Raw genomic sequence first — 19,246 nt, 5'->3', positions numbered from 1 at the left:
CTACCCTTTTTCTCAGGTTGTATGTCAGCAGCAGGTTTCTGGAGAAGTGGTTGGAGAAGGCTGTATAGAACTCCAGAACTTTCTGTAAGGCATCCCGTTTGATGACGTGCAGGTCGCAGTATGTGAGTGCTCTAACGTTGGCACAGGCCTGCGCCAGTGTGACTTCCTTCCAGAATACATCCCCAAACACGTCTCCCTTTCCTACAGAGAGAACAACACACTGTTATTGTCATTATCACTCGTCATTTTCCAAATTAATCCTTGTGAATTATCGATAGAATCCCCATTAATGAAACTAAACAATTAAATGTATATTTTACAACTAGTAGCATAATAGGAATAACCAAATAAGGACCAGGCAAGTTAATCTGATAATAATGTGACTCGCCATAAGATAGCCACCTTGGTATATTCTATAGTCAGTAGCCATATGCAGGTAATCCATTATTCCACTGAATTAATTTACAAGGCTTCTATGATTAAAGGGATCCCTCATTCCAGTGCGTAAGGGTTAACATTAACATACCTATATACTGTACTGTTAGACAAAATGTAACAATAACCAGTTCAACTTTTAATGTGGAAAGAAATTGATGGTATGTTATTATAAGTCCTGCACAATATGACTGAATGAACCTCAATTATACTGTAGTTACCAAATAATTGCAGAATAGCAGAACAAGCAAACAACAATCAGCCAACTATTAAATTAGCAGACAATTACTTTTTGATTCTTTATGTGCATGATTTGTTGTAAATATTTCAACTTGCAGTTTATCTGAATCTTCCCCTGCTAGTACCTTTTTGTCAATAAGTAAAACATTATTTTAATTGTTTTATATATTTTTCAAAATTCCTAAAGGCTACCTATTAGATTATACCCATTGGCTCCATTTCTGATGCGTACCGAAGGTTAATTACACTATGTAACACAATTTTTGTGCCTGGGTAGTAAGTATTATTTCCTAATTGCTTATGCCTCAAAAGTATAGAAAATGGCTATTATTCCCCACAAACTTTGCTTTTGTGACCAGGACAGTGATATTTTGAAATTTACCTATTTCCAATGAGAAAACGGGCGAATTTGTATCTTTTCGTTCAAATAAAGTCAGAAAAAAACAACCTATGAATCCAAATTAACATGTATTTATACTAAAGTAATACAAAAATGACTACAAAAGATTTAGAAGTGAGTAGTTTTTCAAGATTTATGATTATACTGTAAATCACTTTCACGAATCAGCCCCCAAAAGTAGTCTCCCATCATGTTCTCGTTATACTGTCCTTGGTAGTGGCGTTCAAAGTCCAGTATATTCTGGTGGAAGCGCTCGCCTTGCTCCTCCGAGTACGCTCACATGTTCTCCTTGAATTTATCAAGATGAGCATCAAGGATATGGACTTTGAGGGACATCCTACAGCCCATTGTGCCATAGTTCTTCACCAGAGTCTCAACCAGCTCCATATAGTTTTCGGCCTTTTGATTGCCCAGGAAGCCCCAAACCACTGCGACAAAGCTGTTCCAAGCCGCTTTCTCCTTACTAGTGAGCTTCTTGGGGAATTCATTGCACTCCAGGATCTTCTTTATCTGTGGTCCGACGAAGACACCGGCTTTGACCTTTGCCTCAGACAGCTTAGGGAAGAAGTCTTGAAGGTACCTGAAGGCTGCCGACTCCTTATCTAGAGCTCTGACAAATTGTTTCATAAGGCCCAATTTGATGTGCAGTGGTGGCATCAGCACCTTCCGGGGGTCCACCAGTGGCTCCCACTTGACGTTGTTCCTCCCCACAGAGAACTCAGTCCGCTGTGGCCAGTCCTGCCTGTGGTAGTGCGCCTTGGTGTCCCTGCTGTCCCAAAGGCAAAGATAGCAGGGAAACTTGGTAAAACCGCCTTGGAGACCCATCAGGAATGTTACCATTTTGAAGTCTCCTATGACCTCCCAGCCGTACTCTGCTAGGCAGCTGGAACTAAACTGAACTGGTGGGCTTAAGGCCCCTGTTTATACTACTATTTACATTACTGGAAAGTTCTAGAAGTTACTCCAAGTTTACTCAGCACTGAATCTATCTAGAATGTTCTAGAAAATAGGTAAATTTCAAAATATCACTGTCCTGGTCACAAAAGCAAAGTTTGTGGGGAATAATAGCCATTTTCTATACTTTTGAGGCATAAGCAATTAGGAAATAACACTTACTATCCAGGAACCAAAAAATTGTTACACGGTGTTATACATTTTCAGAAGAAAAAAAAAATTATTAAATTTCAATACTCGGAACATTAAAAATTAACTCTCAGTAAAGCTCTTCTAAATTAAGAAATAATTTTGAATCCAATGCTTTTTTGCTGGTAAAATGCAGGAGCCAGCTTTCACAGAAAATCAATGTGGCTTCTGGAGAAAAGTCATGTGGATTACAAGAACAGTATTCATTACTGGTCATTATTGCTTAGTTGAGTTTTTCATTGTGTTGGTAAAGATTTCAAAGGGATTTGCGCTGCTCTTCTTGTCATTGTTAAGTAAAACTTGTCCTTGTTAAAGGTGATGTTGCTAAGGTTTTAAAAGTAATGTTCTTACCTCTTATCACAGAAAGCTACACAGCTCATCTCTGTATCTATACTAAGAGCCTAACCTGGATGTGACTGAATTATGTGTGGTATGCCATTTCCCGTCTTTTGTGGCATGTGGTTTTTGTAAATGGTAGCAATACTAGTATTTGTTATGTAAGCAATAACCTACAACATATCTTACCTCTCGCCAGGGTGCGTTGTGAGGCACGAGACCCCACGCTGAGTGCCTTCCAACTACACCCTGTTGTGGGTGAGTGTGCTTAGAAAATTGTTCCATGTTTATTTTGCAAAAAGAAAACAAAAAACTATAACTTTTTAAAACTTCAAATTAATTTGTATTGAATGTATCCTTCCACAAAAACGTATTACTGCTGAATTAACTGCTCACTTATTTTTGTAGCTATGCATTTGTATTTACTGATTCATGTATGTATACTGCTGCTGGAATGTATTGTTTTTTTCTGTAAAACTACACAAAATGTAGACTAAAACTGCTTACCTACATGTTTTTATAAACAGCAAGCCTTTGTGTTTGTTCTCACCACCAGTTAGGCTCAGGGACAGGCAGGCTTACTTGCTTGCTGGGTGTCACTCAACACGAACAAAACTGTTTACACAAACAAAACTGTTCACTGCACTTTACTATACACTGATGCCTGCAATGACTGTACCTTTTGTTTACTTTATTACTTCTTACACCAGCCAGCAGCAACGCCAGGGGAAGGCAAAGGGTGACAGGTGGCACCCCTTAAATTTGTCAACAAGGTGTAACATAATGGTGCCTACACTTTTATCCTGAATAAATCCATCCATTATATGTAACCACTTAATCCTACAGAGGGTCGCGGAGAGCCAGAGCCTAAATCGGCAGACACAGGGCGCAAGGCAGGACTACACCCTGGACAGGACGCCAGTCCATCGCAGGGCAACTAAGGGGCAATTTAAAGAGACCAATCCAGCATGTCTTTGGACTCTGGGAGGAAACCAAGTACCAGGAGAAAACCCACATGAACACGGGGAAAACATGCAAACAGATAGACCCCTGAAGCCAGAATCGAACCCAAGACCCTGGATCTGTGAGGCAGCAGCGCTAACAATCTGTCAGTTTCTTTTGGTTTCTCATTGCATGACAGGTGCCAATTTCTAGGTGATAAACACATCCTGTGGTATTCAACATTATACAATAATGATACCTATGTAGGGAATATAAAGTATTAGTATTATGTACTGTATCCCTTTATCAAATTGATTGTTTTACTCAGTGGTCCGCTGTGTAATTCAGCTGTCTTCAGAGCAGCTTGTCATTTGAGATCCATCGCTTCAGCAATATGTAGTCTCAGAAAGATGAATTAGTATCCCCTGATGGAATCAAACAACTCTGTGTAGGAGTGTTCTTTATTTCAGTATTTTCAGAAGTAAAATGAAAGCTGACACGTGGCAGAAATTAATGGTTACTACTGGAGTTTCATCCTAGAAGTCCAGGTTAAGCTATATTTCTTCCAGGTTTTAATCAGCTATCAACTAATCAGTGACATTTGACTTTTACTTTTGTGTGAGAGGCTACCTGTGGTAGCAGGTCAAGCTAATTCGGTACAAAATCTCACGGTGAAAGCAGTATATGCTACAAACCGCACATTGGAAACTCCTTATAAACGCAGGAACATTGCATATCCACAAAATATTTATTCATTAAAAGAATGCTGCCTCAAACCATTATCAAATCCAAAAAAGCCAGGTGGATAAACTATGGTTCCTTGGCTACCCTGTTAGTCATACATTATGTTAATGAAGCACACTGAATGACAATGGTTCTCTTTCTTCCACATTATACTGCAAAGCATATGCCTAACGTTGCACAGTTAATCTAGTGGCTAGGCTCGGATTGGATCCTTAGATCTTCTTCAGGCTCAGTTGCTAGACTTTGCTATCATTAATAATTATACCGCATTCACTTTGTTTTTAAACAAAGACAAATATTGGATATTTTTGGGAGAAAACATTGAACGCTTTTATTATTTTCATTTGGAATGCGACAAAAAAAAGGCAGCATTTTATTCTAACACAGGCATAAGGAAGAACCAAAAACAGACAATAGGTCCTAAGGGACACATAACATTTTTAATGTCCCTTTGTCAGTTTTCAAAAGCAAATATAATCATCTTGAAATTACTTAGGTGGCCATAAACACTATTCATCAATTAAAAAGGCAAGTGCCATTTCAAAGCATCTGTCCTACTCGTACTGAGTGACTGCATGTAGCAATGAAATTAACCATGCACATGAAATATGCAGTATAAAAAGAAATTGGCAGATGCTTTAATAAGCAAAGAACCAAAATGTATTCAACAGAAGAAAGAGGGGACCAGATATAATATTGTTAATGCTAAAAAGAGGGATTTTTTTTTTTTGGTTAGCACTTCTTTAAACAGACAAGCCAATCACGCACGGTTGTTGAGAACAGATTCATTTCAACAGACTTCATAGATAGTCCTAATGTTTCCACCAGGGCTTCAGGGTCAAACAACCCAATTAAGCGAATCAATTTGTGTTGAACTTTCAAGAACAAATCAGGTAAATGCTACAAAGCCATATGAACCTCAACAAGCTACTGTGCAATTCAAGGAGCACAAGGATGTATTCACTACATTGAATCAAAATACTCTTCTTAATGTCAAATCAATGTCTGAATCGTGGTATGAATCAAAGCCAACACCCTCAACTGATCTCATGTCAAGTTAGAAATGTGGGTTGTGAAAAGGAAAACATAATAGCCATCTGCCAGATCACCAATAAGGCATTTCACTTTTGAGTACACTATATAATACTGATGTAGGCTCACTGGGTCATATACACGTGACAGAACATGTCTGACTGGTTGATGTACTGTTAACTCTTATCTATAGCAATCCATTTTAATAATTATTTTATCCATCCATAATCAAAATGGCTACACAAATCTTTCTAAAGAAACTGATGCTGGTGGCTCTTACCACAAAAAATATGACAGTAATCACGTGTTGAAAAATTTAAAAATAATTCATGCACGTTGAAGGTGACAGTCATTATCTGAGGCTGCCTTTATCTCTTATCCTGGTCTGTTTCATGATTATGAACTCCAAAGGCTATCCTCTGGAGACAGTGCTCAGGTTGTCACCCAAACATCTATTGTAATAATCTAGTGTGTGACTGGGAAGTCTTAAATGAAATTAAAGGGGACTGTGTTTGTGAAGCTATGGTGAGAAACTGACTCTAAGCTCTAATGAAAATAAAAGTGTTCATCAGGAGACACTGTCTGAGGACTTTAGGCAACACAATCTGGCAGGTAATGCCCACTGTTGAAGATATTTTTTTCTTTACTGGATTGTATTGAGTGCCAAACACCAAGTCACTTTTAAAGGGAGTTTCAATACCTGTAATTTTATTGTCGCAATAACCAGTATTTAGTATTTTGCCTTCAGCAACATAAGAAAATATAGTTGTTGTTTTGTTTTTTTCCTTAAGGTTGGTTCAATGTGAATTTAATCAGAAGAATGATAATACACAATATGGCCCAGTCAGTCAGGGAAAGTTACAGCAATGGGTTATTTTGGAAGATGCATTATTATAAAGAGGATGACAATATTATAATAAGATGAGTCTATGATGCTTTAAGTGTCTTTGAATACACTGAAAATTGCTCTATGGTAGCCACAATTGTGGACAGCACATCCTTTATAGGGAAAACCAAAGCAGCATAAATCAGCCCATTTATAGCACAAGAAATCTTACACCATTTTTGCTTTCCAAAAATACAATTTAGTCAATGCTGAGTGCTTTAAGACCTTAATGCACTGCAGACAATATTTTTAAAAGACGCCAAGGCAATTACATTCATGAATCAATAGTCAAAGGTCATTCACTGGTAATTATTTTTATTCCACAGTAGCACCAAATTTAATTCATGGTTTAAAGCATATTTTATCTGTTTAGTGTGTAAAAACACAATTTTTTGTTTATTATTTTACAGCACGGATGGGGTTAAAATTCCCCATCCATGCTAAACTCGTGCAGAACATGGCCATCTCCAAATCGATTAATTTACTTTTAATCTGGAGACGGTCACATGTACAGTTATGTTTGATACAGCCCCTCCAAGACTCAGGAACAGTACTGCGGGTGAATTCTTTTTGAAGAAATTCTTTATTTTTATTTTTTTAAAGGAGTGGAGAGAATGGAAGAGGACTAGTAGTACTATGAGTACTGTGGGAAGGAGAACCACCACAGGTGGAAGGACTGCCCAGAAGTCCAAGATTGGTGTGGGCTGTGTTAGCATTTCAGCCATTTATGGCAGAAGTGTCCACAGCCAAATGGGTTCTCCTGGGAGCCGAAGGTCCCTGTTCCGGAGGAAGCACATCCGTGGTGCCTGCACTGCTCAGAAGTGGGACACTACACCAGAGACTGGCCTTTTCAGAAGGAGAGAGAAGTGTGATCTGCCGAGAGAAAGAAGGGGAGGAACGGCGGTTCCCAAAAGAAGCAAATGTCCTCGCGGAAGATGTGGGCCTGAATGATGGACCCTGGGGTGAATCCTGAGGAGGCCCTCCCAATGGCAATCAACCTGTTGTGATCCAGAGATGGAAAGCAGCCATGGTGTTCAAATACCTGGCTGCAGATTATGGGAATTGACCTGCTGCATCTACCTCCACAGGCAGCAGGCAATTCCACACCAGGGCCCACAGGAGAGCTGCACCTGTCCCCAGCAACTGAGGGAGACTACCTGCTGCTCCCACTTCCACCACTAGGGAAAGACTACCCGCTGCTCCCACCTCTGCTACCAGGGGAAGACTACCTGCTGTTCCGGCTTCCACCACCAGAAGAACTGAAGCTACCTTCCAAGGGTCAGCTCCTGCCGTCGCCTCCCAAGGGTCAACTCCTGGCATGTCCTGCAAAGCCTGCACCACCTCGGGCTGTCAAGCCTGCTGAGCGTAGGACTGCCGAGCCTGTGCCTCCTAGGGCTTCCATGCCTGCACTGCCTAGGGCTGCCACGCATGCATCACCTAGGACTGCTAAGCCTACATCACCCAGGGAGACCAGTTCCACCATCAGTTCCACCATCGCTTGGGGAGGCCAGGTCATCATCGCCCGGGGATGCCTGCACAACACCGCCTGAGGATGCCTGTTTTTCATCACCTGGAGGTTTGTTGCCCTGCCGGAAATTCTGGGGCCGGAGCCCAAGGGAAGGAAGCCACCAGCTACAGAGAAGCGGCAGAGTTGGAAAGACCACCTCCACTGCAGTAGTTTCACTGCAGGAGTATGCAGCGCAGCCACCACTGCCAGAGTGTCCTGCGATGAGGGTGGCATTGCCGCTGCCAGCACCACCATCACTGCCAGAGTACGCAGCCCTGCTGCCACTGCCGGAGTGTCCCGTGCTGAGGGAGGCATTACCACTACCAGCGACACCATCACTGCCGGAGTGTTCTGCGCTGAAAGCAGCAAGGCCGCTGCCAGCGCCACTGCCATTTCCAGAGTGCACCTTATCGCTGCCAGCATTGCCAATGGCAGAATTTCCACTGCCAGGATTGCCCAGGTTGGAAAAGCCAGCCTTGGTGCTGTCAGTACTTCCACTGTCCACCTTGCCAATGTCAGCAATGCCACTGACAACATTGCTGCTGGTGATGGAGGAGGGCCTCACACCCATGGGCCCATTAGCGGCTCAACGGCTCAAAACTTTTGGGCTTTAAATGAGAAAGGTGGCCTTTAAGACCATGTGTGCTATGCACAAGGGGGGAGATAGGTGATGGGTACACACCACCCCTGTGTGTATTTTGTGTTATTTTGTATTGTAATTGTTGTATTAGGGTTTAAAAGTATTGTTTGGTGTGTAAAAACACTATATCAGGTTAATCATTTTACAACATGGGTGGGGTTAAAATTCCCCCCCGTCTCCAGTTTGATTATTACTAATCTGGAGACAGTCACATGAATAAAAACCTATAGCTTTGGCTGAACAGGGTTGATTTGTGGTTCAGAGGGGGAACGAGAGATATGAGTCGTGAGTGAAGTTAAATGCTGGAGAAAACAATTGCTATTCGTGCTGACTTTAAATCAGCAGGTTACTTGTTTCGGTGTTAGTTCACTGTTTTGTTTTGTCTCTTTATTTTGGCCATTGTGCCATTTAGTTTTGTTATTGGAAAGTGTTTTCTTTTATGTTCAAACCTTTTATTTTCAATAAACTTACACATCAGCGCTCCATACCCCAGTACAGTGTGTCTCTCTTCCTGGTCTGACGTAACCCGCAAGTCACAGTATCAAATAAGGTGAAATGCACACTTTGTTATTTACAGAAAATAAACCCACTCTGTATCGTGTTCTGGATTTCATACAATGCACTATGGAAAATGCATTATAAATGCAAATGCTGTATTTGTTATAGGAAGCTCTGAGAGTGGAGGTTGGAGTGGTAGATTAGAATAGCAACATCCTGGCGAGTTAAATTATTAAGGAGGAGGGTCTCAGGCAATGAAATAATGCAGACCCTTTTACTGGAATCAATCTCTAGATAAATCCTAAGGGAAGAGCTTGGACACACTCCAGGAGCCAAGAAACATCCATCACATATCAAATTCAAAGCTACAAGTACGAATGGGAAAGGGGGAAAAACGCTCATGTTTGCTATAGAAAAGACCTGGAATAACTTAAAAGGTACATGAAAAATAAAACAAACTATCCTACCTTGCTGTTCCAAATGTATTTGGTCATTGTACAATAAATCCCTATGCGCCCAACATCTGCATAATGCCACACTGCTATGTCCAAAATCACTATTCTCGAGCATCTCTTTCTGACCCAAAAAACATGACTTCCGCATGTACCCTCACATGTGCTCTGAAACGTAAAGGCGCATTCCCAACGAAGCATTCTATAAGCTGTACTACCTCCGTGTGACAAACATGGTCCATCTAATTTTCCATAAGTAAGGAACTTGCACCTGCTTTTGTTTTGTGGCATTGTAGACATCTTTCACACTGTACATGTCTCCTTTGCATATTGTATTTTTATGTATTATTATGATTAATGTTGCATTCAATATTAAAAAAAAAAAAAAAAAAAAAAAAAAAAAAAACATCTGGCTATGCAAGTGGTTGTGAGGAAAAGAAAACCAGGACGGAGTTGTTCTCATTTCCAACTAATGAAGAGACCTACCCACAATTATAGCAGCACTGTGTTATTTCAATATACGTGCCCAAAGTCTTAGATATAGCTCCGGCTGATTCAGAATGCTTGCAGAATGGACAAAAGAACTAGCTAATGAGATTTGAAAACGATGTATTTCCTTTCAGAATGATCCGACCTAAAAAAATAAATATTTTTTCATCCTTCGTATTTGGATTTCCTGACACAACACATGCACACTGTTGAGTAGGAAAGTCGAATTCGGTCTTAAATTCCATCTCCTTATCAGTTTCTGAACAATCGGTGTTGAAATATCGTCTGGCATTATTTCGGACATTCCCTGTGTACAGTCATATTGTGTTGCAGAGGAAAATTAGAATTTAAACTGTTGTAGTGCTTCAATAAAATATGTACTGCATACATAGTTCGGCCGCCATACCCCATTCGTGTCAAGGTACGACGAGTTGTGCATTCTTTTATGGGTCTTTCGGCACCAGTGTTGTACTGGACTGTCAGTTGACTAACTGTAGCCCGTCTGTTGCTCTGCACAATTCGTGTCAGCCTCCTTTGGCCTCTTTCATCAATGACCCGTTTTCAACCACTGGCCTGCCGCTGGCTGGATGTCCTTTGGGTGGTGGACCATCATTAATGCACACAGGAAACTGTTTAGTGTGAAAAACCCAGCAGCATTGTAATTCTTGACACACTCAAACTGGCGCGTCTGGCACCTACTACCATACCCCATTTTCAAAGGCACTTAAATCTTTTGTCTTGCCCATTTACCCTCTGAATGACACACATACACAATCCATGTCTCAATTGTGTCAAGGCTTAAAAATCCTTCTTTAACCTGTCTCCCCTTCATCTACACTGATTGAAGTGGATTTAAGGTTACATCAATAAGGGATCATAGCTTTCACCTGGATTCATCTCGTCAGTCTATTTCATGGAAAGAGCAGATGTTCCTAATGTTTTATACACTCAGTGTATATATATTTTAATCTGGCTGTTTGTATATTTAACATGTCATGAGATGACAATATAAACAAAATACATAGTTTATGGCAGGGGGCAGGTGTTGGCTGAACAACAATACTGTACAGTACCTGTTAGAAATTAAAGTTACTGACGTAGTGCATAGACAAATGAAACACGGCGAAAAGTATGTACCGCCGTAGCTTGCTGTATGTAGGCTACTGTACTTATTTCCTTTACACAACTAAAATATACATAGACTGAAACAAAAGTTTTCTGCGATATTCTTAAATTAAAGCACTGAAAGCATGTAGGGAAGCATGGTTAGGGTGCAGAATTACCATGCATGTGTACCATATTAAACCTCTATATACGGAAACAAGCTTAGTTTTATTCATGCTTTCTGTTTTATCCGGCAAGTCATATTTTCAGAATCATATCTGAATAAAAATACTTCTTCTGTTCAAAATATAGGACAGTACCAATAAAACCAACTACAGTACATCTAAATGGGAGCCTGCTTATTTTAAAACACTGTCCTTTCAGCTATGTATTTGTGACATTGTATCATTTTTGTGTTCCCTGAAAAAACGGACAAGGGTTGGAAAGGGCCAAAATTAAACAATAATCTTTATATAGTGACTTTCAGAGTGGACCAGCATCACAAAGCATTTTTACAAGATATGAGACTAGGGTGTGTGAACTATACATCAGCTGCAGAGTCACAAGAATGTCTCACCTGAAAGACGGAGCACAAGGAGGTTCAGTGACTTGCTCGGGGTCACACAATGAGTCAGTGGCTGAGCTGGGATTTGAACTGGGTACCTCCTGATTACAAGCCTGTTTCTTTAATCACTGGACCACACAGCCACTAAAGTAAACATCTTATTGAGTCAGATATGTGAGTTTTGACTGTAACTCTTCAGTTGCAGCTTCATTATATGTGCTTGTGTAAAAAAAAAAAAATTCACAAGTTTACAGTATTTGTGTTTCGTTGTACGCCAAGTACAGACGTGTTTTGCAGAGATATTTGTAGCCAAATGGAATTTGTCAGCACTTTCTCTAACTGAAAATATATCGATTATATTACTTTTATTTGATTCCAAAGCACAATCTTACATGCGTTAAACTTCCGTTGCATTTAGTTATGTAAGGTGATCGCTAGTATCAAACAACAGATTTAAGAAAATGGCCAAGTTAACTTTTTGCTATTGGGAGCTGATGGTATATGACTCCTTCGGGAGATTGATAAGAGGTTTGAATGTGTTCAGAATCGCAACTCGGGTTGACTATATAACTACCCTTCTATACTGAAAGCATATAGTTTAAAACCAAATGGGGCAACTTTTATCTGTTCTTATGGAATTGTCCATAAACCAATTTCCATCAAGACAGGTCATTATTTTTATCACCCAGACATCATCTCATGATAAAATAGGTTAAATATTGGTCAGTGCACATATATTCATCTGTCAAAACCATGTATTTGAAATTATCTTTCGTACGTAGTTTACTGAGCACATCATTCAGCCTCACATAGCTCCCAATTATTCTCCACTAAGAGCTCTAAAACTCTCTCACTCCAGTTGCTGGTCTACTTGGTATTTTTATTATGGTTTCATTAGCCCTTGCGTGATTTGTTTTAAAGTTGTTTGATAATCATTTCTTAACACAAGACTTGCAACAGGGATTACAGAAGATAAGAGAGTATGTATATCTCAGTAAGATGATGATTCTTCCATTTGCCTCTTGAATTTGGTGCATTTGTATCCATGGAATGGTGTTTATCATACCAAACTGGCACTGGCCTATCTCCTTCAGTCATCGGAAACATATCCAATCACTGTGTTCAAAATGAACGGATTCTAACCTGACAGTGTGAACTAATTAGATGGGACTATAGACTTTGAGACAGGAGAGTCTGGTTCCAAATCCATGCTCTGCCTCTCATTTACTTAGTGTCTTTTCACAACAAGACACACAGCAAAAATCTGTTTATAAGGAACAAAAACATTTAAAATGACAGCAAATAATATAATAGTTTATCTATTGTAGCTTCTAGCTTTGGCATGAGAAGACTAGCATTCAGACATAAAGCTAGATCACAATGACCGCATTATAACTCCCTTTACAACATAATTTTTATGGAACTTATTTCCATAGTTACCTGACAGCATGTTTTTTTTTTTTTTTTTTTTTTTTTTAAGCAACATACACTGTACACCACTGTCAACATGTGCTGGCACCGTTGGGATGCAAGGGGTCTCAAGAATACAAAGACGAAACACAATTAAGCAATGGGAATACAAAGATCAGATTTGAACAGCCCAAACTTACCCAAAATGGCTACAACTTCATCATCTTGTATTACTTCCAAGGACCCCGATACCACAAAGCAGAGGCTGTCTACACTTTCGCCTGCATGATAAATGAGGTCCCCAGGGGCACAATGGATGGTCTGGAACTCCATGGCCAAAGCTCGTAAGCAGCCATCGCTTGCCAGTCTGAAAGCCGGGTGCTCTTTAAAGACTTTGCGGTTCAGGTGCACACAGATATCGGCTCTCATGTCCTTTGGGCAGATCTGTAAAACCTAAAAGAAAACCAGAGACGAGGCTAAACAGCGTGCAATTGATTTTAGCTCATACCAGTGTTATTCCACAGCCATTTCTACAGTATCTCAAGGCTGGTTATTCAGCACTTTTTCCAAATTTTATATCTATATACACTGTAAAAAATAAGAAACAATGAGTCTGCAATGTCCTTTTAAAAAGGGAAAAAGCAGTTATTCACATTCATTTAAAGAAGACAGATACTGATGATGCAATTAGGGCATGCTTGGCGAATCTCTTTGTGACACTCTAAATGTTCAATCCATTGTTAACTTATTATGTATAGTTTTTGTTTTATTCCATTTTTGGTATGAATTAAGTTTTATATGATTATACATCATTGGCTTTATTAGCAACAATCAAAAAAGTTTTGGCTTAGGCCCACAGTTACAGACTATATTTATAGGGCCTGGTTTAATATCTGACTGCCCAAATTTATAAGATTGGTTTCAGGCAGGCCTTCACGGGGACCTGGCGCTACTTTGATAGAAAAAACGGCAAGGGTATTTACAGAGCAAAACACAAAGATAAAATGACAACTTACAAAACTGGTAATTTTATAATGCAGGTTTCTGTTGAAATGTACTTGCTTTTCTGGAACAGGATATACTAACCTGACTGCTATACTAGCTCACTGGATCCGACCAAGGTCAAAAACACTTAACCCACCTTATAGACAAAACGTGTCACAGATGAAATGCATCAGAGAATCCATTTAGGTTGCTCATTAATCTACAGGTTCTCTCCACAATATGAGCTGCTAAGATAATTTTTTTAATTAACATGTATATTAACTCAAGCTATTGTGGGAGTATGAATACAGTACCTGCCTTGAAAATAATTGCTGTTTCTCAATGAGGACAAGCAATTCCATCCCAAAACATTACATTAGAAATATAAATTGGTTAAAGCTAATGAAATTTACATATTAAGTTAAATAAATCTCTCAGGTAGATTTGCACTCACTTGGTGTTTTTTTTTTTGTTTTTTTTTTTTTTTTTAAACTGTGAGACCTCCATAGTGAATGGAAGTGTATGACTCGCAATGTATGTTTTTTTTTTTCATTAATACAAATTTTGACAAAACTTTAAAGGTCATTAGACATGCTCTACTGATCCAACCAACTCTCTTACTTCCCCAGTGAGGTTTTTACTGTATGTGAATTACAGGCCAGAATCAACCTGTGACATATTTATTGTGTGACATATACTGTTACCCATACATTATTTAATTTATATAAGTGAGTGGTAAAATATATTGTACAGTATGCGTTGTCTTGCTGCCCTTAACCTAATGGTCAGACTCTAGGTCAAGGGTCACATACATTAATTGCGTGAGGTAAGTCACATACTTGACCATCTACGATGGCTTTGCGTGCGATAAGCCCTCCTTGTCCGGTAAAAAAATATATCTGTATATTGATGCAAATATCAAGCTTCTTGGACCACAACATATTCTCACATAATCCAAAGCAACGCTGGAAAAGGGCATATTCTCTGTAAATTATGAAGTACTGATTTTAATGGTGAGAGAAAGAATGAGGTTTCTGGAGATAATAAAAACAACACATTGAATTGTGGTTTTGTTTTTCTTATTATAAAGTAGGTGCCATAGCTGTCATTTACGTTTGCTGTGTGATGAAGTAACAATTCCAATTGTTATGTATCCTTTGCTGTTGTGTAAAATCAACTACAGTGGACCTGTTTACAAAGTATTGTGGCTGCTGTCAAATCAGCCACTTACAACACCTACAACTACACAATAAGAAACACAGGGACCAAGAGAAAATTTGTTTGTGAAGCATTTCATGTTTTTTTTTTTCTGTTTTGATATTTTTTCGTTTTAAAAGCAATTAGAAGGAGACCGTATCACAGTCTATCATTCAGTAATAAAGTGGAATAGCTGTACGCCTTTGTCTTATGTGGGACATATTCCCTGAATATGATATTAATGCCTGAACATGTATTAATGATATAACTGGACTAATGAATGAAACTGCTGTGTCTTGGGGGAAAAAAGCAAACTGCTGTGTCTTAGGAAAAAGAGCAAACTAGTATGTCTTAAGTAAAAGGGCCCCTTGGTTCCTGGCAGGAATACTGAACTGAAGATGACCAGGGCTAGGGGGGGGGGGGGGGGGGCATCTGGACTGGATGAGGCTGAAAGGACAGTGAAGAGACCGCAAAACTGCAAACACAAGCGGTTAGTTGCAAGGAAGACATAAAGTATAGATGTCAACAAGTCCCAACTTCAACAACAAGCTGCTGAACAAAAGGAAGCTGATAAAGGACACAAATCTCAAAGACTTGTGAGTTAAAAAGGCATTTAAAAGGCAGTTAAAAATGATACACAAATTATCTCATGAAAGTGACTACTGAGCAGAGTAAAAAGACTCTAAATATCCAAACAAAACTAAACATTTTGTGGTCCACATCGCATGCTAAACAAGGTGCTGTCACTCTGGTAAGCAAGGCTGAAACTCCAGGACTCTACCTAAAAACAGAACCAAGATGGGACTCTGCTTGAAAACGGACTTAAGACGAGGAAGCAAGATGCAAGCAAGTCAACGACCACAAGCAACAAGACTGAGGCCCGGCTGGAGGACTGCGATAAAACTTACAGCGACTGTTATCAGACACATCAGCCTAGGTCTGCTGTACACCTAAAACCACAGTATCCAAAAGAAACTGTGCCCTGCTACCTGCATAGCTAAAAAAATCAGCGAAGAGGACAGATCGGATGGGCGCTGTTGTGGATCCTATACAGAGGACTGGAGACTATGTTGCAGCTGTTTGTTGATTCTATCGAGAATTTAAATCTTTGTTGCCGAGTTTGATCCAATGTAGGATTGAAGACTTTGTTGCTGAGAGGAGAGTTTTGTACTGGACATTTCAACAGATTAAGTTAATTCCAATTTTTCCATTTTCCTTTCATGGAACTAAATTAATTAATTGTAACGCATTGACATAGAACTGAACTGTTAATTATTTCGTTTCACACTTTCTGTGTGAATTAACTTTTACTGAAAGTAATCTTCCTCATATAGATGGATGAAGAATTTCTTTAAAAGTAAACTTGTCATATACTTAATGTGAATTGTCTGCATCATTTCAGTTAGGCTGGGTGCATGCATGCATGTGTGTGTAAGCAAGGTACTAGCTACTTCACAGCCTGCTTGAATGAAGCTGCTGTTTGTGTGTGAGGAGACAGGCGATGTCATATTTCAATTGCCTGCTAGCCAGCATGAGTGTAGTGAGAGCTTTTTGACTTGGACTTGTGCTTAAGAGACTAAGAGACTGACTTTATGACTTTTATGATTCAAGTTTATTATTTGATAACTAATAAAATACTACTATTGATTAACCATTCCATGTGTCTTCGCGTGAATGTGTGTTCATAGTAAATCCTTAGTAACACGTCAATTAAATATTGTTAGAAAGAGAACTAATCAACCCAGATAAGCATTACATTATCAGTTATTGAATTGTTTCTACACTTATGTAGGTGTTAACTTCAATTCAGGCCATTAGAGATACAGGTTTAAAAAAATTCACAAAATATAAATAGATACAGATCCACTGCTGCATCCTGATACCAGCACATCAACAACTGGAGTAAATGACTGGGCTGAGGATAGCTTCAGTAAGTTGAGAACACAATTTAAATTTGTTGATATTCATGACAGAGAAAGCTTACTACTCCTCAGGACACACTATTTCAGCAGCATTTCTTCAAAAACTCCCAAAAATGTTTTTGAATAAACAGCTATTTCACGGGCAATCACATGGCTCGCCTTAACAGCAGTTTCATTTACCACTATGTTAGAAGCACTAGTAAACATTGATTACTGCTTTTTCAATGACTGTGCTAATTAAATATTTATCTTCACGTAACCTTCCTGTATATTTATCACATTTCCTGCCATGCTTTGTTTCATAGTGTCTTTTAATGTTGTATTATTTCAGAACAGACGCATGCTGCTAACAAATTAAGCAAATTGGCATTCCATTCATGTCCACTAAGAAATGCAGAATTCCCCATTTCTCTTTAAATACAGAGCACTCTAGGTCCACCTTTCTCTTCACAGATGAAGATATGATGAAACTTGTCACTACATAACTTAGAAATGAGCACTAAATAACCTTTTCTGGTATCACTGATGTCGTAACCCGAACCAGCTGATGCACTGTCGTCTCACCCATGTGGTCGGCGATTGACAGCAATTACAGCAACATCACAATTTGTGTTGCTCATGCGAAGGAACTCGCTGGAGGCATGTTGGCCTGCCATACGAAACGAGTTTGACACCCCTGCTCTAGGTTGTGAAAGGCATACTATGTTTAATTCATGTACCTGTATTCTGTACCTGAATCCAAAAGCACTGCTGCCAATTAAGTCTGCATTTTATCAACAGCCAGTATCAGCATTATTCAGGTTTCAGATTTTGCTAAGAGAGCAAGAGCTGTTTTTTCGCAGCAAAATCCCCAACACATTAGCTTTATTCTACATCACTGCACTAGAAAAAGCAGTGCAATGTAGTGGAAACAGGGTCTTATGTTTTATTTCGTCGTTTTTAATGCTGAGGTCATCCTGCCAATATACATAAACAATCTGACAGTGCCCTTCAAACCCCATTAACCTTAAATTCTGAAACCAAGCATTCTGCAGTTGCTTTGATCACATAAGTTTTATCTTTGAGAATCCGGTTCTTACATAATATATATATCTATATATATGCACACACACACACAATCAGGCCATTAAAACAAAGAAAGACCAAAGCACTCATCATTTAAAAGAGGCTTGGAGAGAATAGACTCCCTCGCTAGTAAAGCATCCTTGATCTACTGTATCTACTTGAAAGACTGATATCTCCTCGCACAGTCCATGTGCCCCATAGATCTCCCCTAATTATTTAGAGGCCTGCTCACTTTTGTTTGCCAAGACCTTTTTGTAGGACACTCGCTTCATTCAATGCTTGTTTCCAATAGCAAGTTGTTTTTTTTCGTTGTTTTGGTTTTTTTTGTCATAAGCATTATTTTGGACACAAGGGCCTTGTAATATTCATTTTGATGGTCCTTGTAATAAATCTAATTAATGCTCTTTAAATAAGATCTAAATAATTTAAATTGAAACTAAGGATTTATGTAATACTTCAGTGTTTTATACAGGAATTCAAACCAAATATTTTAATGTTCTGGGTCGGCTCCAAACCGAGCTAGAATTTTCGGGTCCGCTTCAGAAAATTCCGAACAGCTGATTTTGTTCCGTTCCAGTTCGAACAAAATGAAATACAGATTAATAGCGGTTCTAGTCAAGTAGGCTATTGTATTGGTGTTCATAGGTCTTAATGTTCTTCAATTAAACAAAAAAGCATGAAATACAATAAACTACAGATAACTCTGCACTCAAAGGGAAAATGGAATGACACAATACACCGTGTAACAAATGTTTTTTTTTTTTTTTTTTTGTTCCTGGGTAGTAAGTGTTATTTCCTAATTGCTTATGCCTCAAAAGTATAGAAAATGGCTATTATTCCACACAAACTTTGCTTTTGTGACCAGGACAGTGATATTTCAAAATATCACTATTTCCAATGGGAAAACGGGCAAATGTGTGTCTTTTCATTCACATAAAGTCAGAAAAAAATAACATATGAATCCAAATTAACATGTATTTATACTAAAGTAATACAAAAATGACTACAAAAGATTTAGAAGCGAGTAGTTTTGTCGAGATTTACGATTATACTGTATTTACAGTATAATACAGTATAATCAGTATAATACAGTATTTACAGTATAATCGTAAATCTCAAAAAACTACTCACTTCTAAAGCTTTTGTAGTCAAATGATGTTTGTCTGAAATAAACCCCGCAGCTAATTGAGATCATGGCTCCATCAAATATGGCACTTGCTTTTTTTCTCTGTTCTGTTCCACCTTTCAACTTTGT

General features: G+C 38.9%; 1 protein-coding gene across 1 annotated transcript in view; it reads right to left on the bottom strand.

The window, feature by feature from the left end:
- LOC121316564 (potassium voltage-gated channel subfamily H member 1-like) overlaps positions 1-19,246 on the bottom strand; it is a 121,919-nt gene that overhangs the window by 56,943 nt on the left and 45,730 nt on the right. Inside the window, exons 9-10 of the mRNA XM_041251609.1 lie at positions 13,024-13,276; positions 5-201 (exon numbers count right to left, since the gene is read on the bottom strand). Of these exons, the coding sequence (XP_041107543.1) occupies positions 5-201; positions 13,024-13,276 (450 nt within the window). The remainder of the gene's footprint in view (positions 1-4; positions 202-13,023; positions 13,277-19,246) is intronic.

This window comes from Polyodon spathula, chromosome 6 (assembly GCF_017654505.1).
Source record: "Polyodon spathula isolate WHYD16114869_AA chromosome 6, ASM1765450v1, whole genome shotgun sequence".
NCBI lineage: Eukaryota > Metazoa > Chordata > Actinopteri > Acipenseriformes > Polyodontidae > Polyodon > Polyodon spathula.
Note: the sequence above shows the minus strand (reverse complement) of the source record. Positions and strands in the feature narration are given on the sequence as shown.